Source organism: Lytechinus variegatus, chromosome 15, assembly GCF_018143015.1.
Source record: "Lytechinus variegatus isolate NC3 chromosome 15, Lvar_3.0, whole genome shotgun sequence".
Classification (NCBI taxonomy): Eukaryota; Metazoa; Echinodermata; class Echinoidea; order Temnopleuroida; family Toxopneustidae; genus Lytechinus; species Lytechinus variegatus.
Window position 1 is genome coordinate 22,985,181 of NC_054754.1, and position 6,670 is coordinate 22,991,850.

General features: G+C 35.9%; 1 protein-coding gene across 1 annotated transcript; it reads right to left on the reverse strand.

The window, feature by feature from the left end:
* Positions 1 to 809: 809 nt before the first annotated feature.
* On the reverse strand, positions 810 to 6,295 carry LOC121428311. The gene is made up of 2 exons (XM_041624867.1): positions 6,051 to 6,295; positions 810 to 1,320 (listed from the first exon to the last, which is right to left on the reverse strand). Exons 1-2 carry the CDS (start codon positions 6,156 to 6,158, stop codon positions 838 to 840), a joined length of 591 nt encoding a protein of 196 aa, XP_041480801.1. The 5' UTR covers positions 6,159 to 6,295; the 3' UTR covers positions 810 to 837.
* Between the last annotated feature and the right edge of the window lie 375 nt (positions 6,296 to 6,670).

Sequence of the window (6,670 nt, forward strand, 5' to 3'; positions counted from 1 at the left end):
ATCTAAATAAATAGAGTCAAAAGGGGCCTAAGCTTTCGATCCTAGCAGAATCTTCGTCGGAGGCAAAATGACAAACATTGGCTCTTTTTTTTCTTTTTTTCTCCTTTTTTTTTTTTTAGATAAGCAGTTTTCAGCAGCTTCTTTTTGCCTAAATAAATAGAGTAAAATTCACAGAGCAAAATGTTGTAAATTTCATCATCATCGGATAACAAATAACGAAATTATTCAAGTTTAAAGCTTTATAAATATTTTGTGAAAACGGTCATATGCGCATCATCATGAATATTCATTAGGTGGCCTGATAACGTCATATCCTCCACTTTCCTTTTGCTTATGTTATTAAATGAAATCATAATTGTTTCATTTCTTTATGCATGTGTAAATGATGTGTCTCCATTATGATAATATAAGTCAAGGCAATAAATAGCTAATGCACTTAATCAGTTGTCAATCGAATTGTTTTAGTTCTTGGTAGAAATTTTTTTAATAAACCTTATTTCACATAATAAAATACTCAAGGACAAGTGGGGGATATGACATCTTCAGTCCAACTAATGAATATTCATGAAGACATGCCTAGAACTTTTTCACGGGAATAATGCAAATCTTAAAAAATCAACAACTTTGTTACGTGGTAATCCAATTTTGATCAAATTTTCAGGATTTTGCTTTGTGAAGTTTACTCGATTTATTGAGATATAAATATTTCTAGCCTGGACCATCCCTTTAACTACGTTTGCCTGTATTTTTTTATATAAAAATAAGAATCGGTATTTTTCTGAGTACATGTAATTATATTCAACATGTTCAATATGATTATTTACTGATAACAGGAGATTACGTAACAGAGATGGGTGTAGGCTTATATGTTACGAATGGTGCCGGTTGCAGCTTAGTTAGAAGAGAACGAACGCTTGAAAAACGGATACTAGAATTTGTCTTTCCACCGAGAATAAGCCACGCCCATCTATCTCCATCACGTGACTCCGTCGTCGCTCTTAGATGATCCGTAATTGCGTTCCTTGACGCCGTTATCTCCACCGTTCTCGATGCTGTTGTTGATAGAGTACTTTCCGACAAATTGCAATTAGATGGAGAAGCGATTTGGAGCAGGGTCTGTTTTGGGGAACGGGTCAGTTTCAAGATATCTGCTAGCAGACGACGAAAAACGTGATCGGGTTCGGGACGTCTGACGTCATAATGCGCATGATGCATGGTGGGAGTCGTCTTGTTTTCTGTATCACTCGTTGGTTCGAAGTTCTCCTCTGTGGTAACGTATGAAGATGAGGTCGTAGGTGTGTTGGTTTTATTCATTTTGCCCTGCGTAAGAAATATATTTACAGTAATTCGTAGATGCAGTAGACTTTACTCTTGAAACAAAAACACAAGAAGAAAATTTGGCCAAAATAAAATGAAATACAATAATATTAGGTGTTAAAATGGGTAAAGTGATTTTCATTCCGACAACATCAATCGCAAATATCTAAAGTGTTTTCCTCTGTCATCTAGAGATATTTATGTAAGTTTTTCATCTTTGGAGATGAAAAGATTCGAATCATGAGCCTACTATTATTCCGTGTGAGTAAAAAATAAAATGACAGCTCACAAATCCCAAATCTAAGGAAAAAATATGTAATGAACACATGATTATCCTATGTATGGCCCGAAACAGTACGTTCTCCCAAACAATTTGATACCATGATATTGATATATAACGTGTCATTGCTTGGATGATCACTCTTTGCAGTGATGTAAATTTCGATTTGCGCCTAAATAAGGCATGGCTGCAGTGATGAAAGTCAGATGTTAAAGCTTGTGTATAGTTTTGGTAAATCCACCAAAATGCACCTATCACTATTCCAATTCATTGCTAGCTAATATGAATGGATATGCCCTATAACAGTTATGATGTGGAGGATATGAAATGAAAATGTGTTTTACAGGATAAATTTTGCGATTTTACATGGAAATTTAACTTGATCGGGTCACCCGATCAAATTAAAATATCTGTGTGTTTTTGTCTTTCAATTAAATCCTATTCCAAATCATGGAATGGGTTGAAACTTTCAAGATATGTTCTTTGTCTGTAACTTTTGGATATCTAATCTCTAAATTTATAAGATATTAAGTGCTTGAATGCCCATTTTTTAAAATTTAAAACAAGCATCGCCGAGAGAGGGCGCTATATATCCAAGATTTGAATACTTGAAATTTTCTCAGAGAAGTGCCGTTGGAAAAAATATCTAACGGTCTCTACGCTTCAGCAAGACTGTCATATTAGATGATATTCGATTATCAATCACATTATTGACCATTTACCAAAGTTATACACAGGCTTAAATGATGATGTCATAATCCTACAAGAATTGCATCAAAATCCATGTCAAAACAATTTTTTCAGTAATTTACATTATAATTGAATTGAATTGAATTTATTACCAAATATCACTGTCAGGTACAATTACAAGGAATAGGACATCACATATAGACAAAACATTTGGTAATTGGAGCTAACATAATAGCGAGATGCTGATCGAGGTTAGCCCCAAATAATGCCAATATCCAGGATGGTTCAAACAATGAATTTAACTAAATCTCAAATTCAGTACTAATTCTACTTATTTCTGTTGCAGAAAATTTCGATCATTTTCAGTAAAGATATTTACACTATTTACAAGAAAAAAATCTTAATATAGAATTATTTGTTTTCGGGCAGTATTTTACCATACCAAATTAAGTATACTGTAATCTTCCAGTAGCATAAATTTTAACGATTTGTTAAATATCTTACGACTGGCGGTGTTTCTAATATTACTTTAATTGTTTAATAAACTTTTTAGTATCAATTCTCATGTTAATTTCATTGAAAAGGGATTTGCAAACATGCTTACTAATTCATGTTACATTATGGCATCATTGGCATCTGGATTAAATCATTACAATTGAGCAAAGCAGAATTTACATCAGTGCAAAAATACCTCCTGACCATCTAAACGTTAACATAATATATACCCCATAAAATATGGTATCAAATTTATTTGGGAGAAGATATTCCTGCCATTATGCGTTCATGTCATATTTTTTCTTAACTTTGGGGATTTGTGAGGTGTTTGTCTTGTGTTTTTATTGTTTGTTTATTCATTTTCCGATTATTAAAAAGCACAATACATAACATAAATAAATAACATAGATGGCATCAATTGAAATCAACAAAATTAATTGCAAATATGTTGCATTATGAAAAATACGAGACATTTGACTTCCTCCTGCTCGTACGCACGGGCGTCCGTCGATATAACACATAATATTTTTATGAAAATATGCAACTTTTTTCTTAAAAGTTGATGGAGAGGGGAAAAATTAATCGTATTAAGTGGGGGTATTCAGTAATGAGCACAGGAGAAACTATATTTCACTGATTTTTACGATTCATCCCATTTGATTAACTCATCTATTCGTGTTTTGGGGCTAATCTTTCCCTTACGCATTGCTTTTTGGCAGAAGTTCTATGGAAAATGCACCTATTTTCACACAAACTTTGAGACACTCTGTATTCATTCCCCCATTGCTCGAGAATGAATGGGCAGTTAACGACGGGGTTAAAGATTTATTGAAGAATGGAGTGTATATTTCATGAAAATGAAAGCCATTTCCCCATTGGATGTTATCTTCAATACGTGTTTTTTAGATGAAGTCAGTTATCGAATAGGCTCTCCTGGCATTTGAGGTCTTTATCGGTGACGTCACTCAGGATCGTCATGCCTGGACCATCGGCCAGGCAGGGGTCGCAATGGTATATGATTTATGCATAATGCACTCGATATATACAATAATCTTGTCCTCCCGTTCGAATGAATGTGAAACTCATATAATTTCCATTAGAGCATTCAACAGGAGTACTGTAGTACACATTTCTTTGTTATAAGTGAATTAAAGTCCCTCCAGTGAGTTTGCCTCACCCCTATTGTGAAAATGTATCACCCCTAAGTTGTAACACAGTCAGCTGTTTGCACTCAGGGTCACTCCGTGACCTGTGTGTGCGTTCAAGAGTTGTACACGATTTTCTGTCTCATTTAGGCAGAAATCTTTCATAATGAAAAATAAAATAATCGAAAGGACCGCCCATTTCAGAGTCATGAACATTAACACTCTGTTCTTCCATGGGGTCCGTAAAAACATTAAAATGTTTGCATTGCAAAACATAGGAAATTTGATTTTGAAAAAAAGAGAGAAAAAAAGACAAAATATTACACATGCATAACTGAATGCATCAATTACCCCCCCCCCCTCCACAATACAGTTTACCAGACCGGAACCTACTTTATCACCCCCCCCCCCCACTCCCTGTGTACAGCAAGAGAGAAGCTAACAGGCATGGACTATACATCGACCAAGAATTCATTTATTTGTCTATTGAATCCTTTTAATCCTGTTAAGTGTGCTTATCGGTAATTCATTGTGTAACACAGTTGCATGATACATAAAAGTTGTCAAGATTTTGGTGATTCACACGGGAGTACTTGCGTACCTACGGGGGGGCAGGGGCCGCGGAACCGGGGGGGGCTTCAGCCCCCCCCCCCCACTTTTTTCCAAAACCGTGTACAAAAACGCAAAAATTACCATACGATTGTGATTTTTAGCATGGTCAGCCCCCCCACTTTGAAAACCGTTCCGCGGCCCCTGGGGGGGGGGCAGGGGAGGCAGTCTGCCCCCCCCCGACGAGCTTGAACGACCCTATTTGCCAACCTGACAAGCTTAAAGACTCTTTTTGCTTGTATATTTTATTTCTGGTACGAAATCCTTTATATGTGATTGAAGACCTTTTTTTGGCTTGACAATTTTTTGGCGGACGGTTTTGCCTCCCCTGTGGAAAATCCTAGGTACGCCACTGCATGGGAGTTCAATGTTTCATAAATAATCTGCATTCATGAGTTCCAATTCTATATTTTTTTACATATAGGCCTATTTGTCTTTGAATACAATATGCATGAATAATTAAAATAATTCAAATCATGTGAAGATCAAATAGAAATAAAACAATGTGTGACGTAATCTAATACGACTAAACAGCTACATCGCAGATTCAGTCTAGGTAATTTAAGCATTTGCTGGTAGGTCCATGATTTAAGTCATCAGTCAAGTATAACTACACTGCGATTCAAATTATGGGACAATATTTTTTCAAGTAGTGAAAGAAGAGCAATGATGAAGGGGAAAAGGTAAAGAGAAGAATGCCAAGAAGAAGGGGCTTGGTCGTATAATCTTTTTTAATCGTGTTAATTGAGAACAAATATAACATCACCTTTAAGTAATCCTGCCCCCTCTTACCCCCCCCCCCCCTTCCAAATACCCTCATACACACCCATATTCAGTAATGTTGCCATGCTTATCTCAATTGAAGCTAAAATGCTTCCGTTTCGGAATGAAAATTTCTACGACCCCGAACGTCTCAAACGCACCAATAATTATTGACCAATGTGGACGGGTGAAATATGGTGAGCCCCTCTTTCCTCCCCCGCCCTAAATCTTTTGCGTGGCGATCCGACGATGGCGAATAGCAATAAAAATAATGATACATATAAAACATATACATATAATATATGTGTATATTTACATCGTGTGAAAGAAATGGGTGAAGAGAACAATGGTAGGCGTAGCTTAAATCCTTTGTCATTTTTCTTGTTTATTCATTGGCATTCTCTGTAAAAAAAAATGGTAATTTAGCACTTACAGTGCTTGTATAGTAACTACACTTCCGAGTGCTGATTTTCTAGTTTAAATTTGAACTAGAAAATCAGCACAGCACTGTAAGTGCAGTCACTATACAAGCACTGGAAGTGCTACAGTGTTAAAAAAGAATGCCTGTAAAGTGAAATTCCCGTACCTCAACAAAAAATTCCAATGATAGATGGAATAATTCCGGGAAATCATATTTTGTATTGTATTTCAATATATAGGCATTCTTTTTTTTTAGCCAATGAATAAAGAATATGACAAACGCTTTTTTTATATAAGTATATATATATACACACACAAACACACTCACTTACAGTCATTGATGATCCTTCAGTATATTGAGCAGGAAGAGGTAAAGAATATGCAATCAATCCTAAACACGCAGTAATGACCGTCAGAAAGATAACTGATGAGGTAGCCATACTTTTTAATTTCTTTATTTTTTCCCCCTGAAACTACAAAATGTAGTATAAACAAGTTGCAGATTTCGCTTGTAAGAGATGGATGCTCATCGCTTATCCTATGTTTTCAAATGACTAAAGACATAATGCATCATTCCAGAATAAAAATAATGAGCGGAGATTAAGTAGGATTGCAATGATGACGTCACGGGCAAAGTCGTGGAAAGTCGAATAGACAAAAACAGAGGGCCGTGGTGCAGGTTGGATCATGTGCGGATAGAGAAGGCGGTGGAGGGTATTTGGGGAGGGCGTGGGGGAGGGCTCAATGTTTCAAGAGATTGATATATGAGAGAATGAAGCGTCCGAGAAAAGTAAAATGTTTTGATGAATATTGTGCCATTTGCAGTTTGTTGTTCTGTGTGGTAATTTCCTTTCCTTCAATGCTCGTTTCAAAATACTTGAATTCAAGAATATTCCTTATCCTAAATGAATGTTAGAGACCTTGGACCCTCCTTGAAATTTATAAAATTCCA

Bases quoted from the DNA above. Each gene is read 5' to 3' on its own strand.
- LOC121428311 (XM_041624867.1), bottom strand. From the start codon at position 6,158: ATGGCTACCTCATCAGTTATCTTTCTGACGGTCATTACTGCGTGTTTA. The intron at 1,321-6,050 runs GTAAGTGAGTGT...TTTCTTACGCAG, and splicing joins CTGAAGGATCATCAATGACT to GGCAAAATGAATAAAACCAA.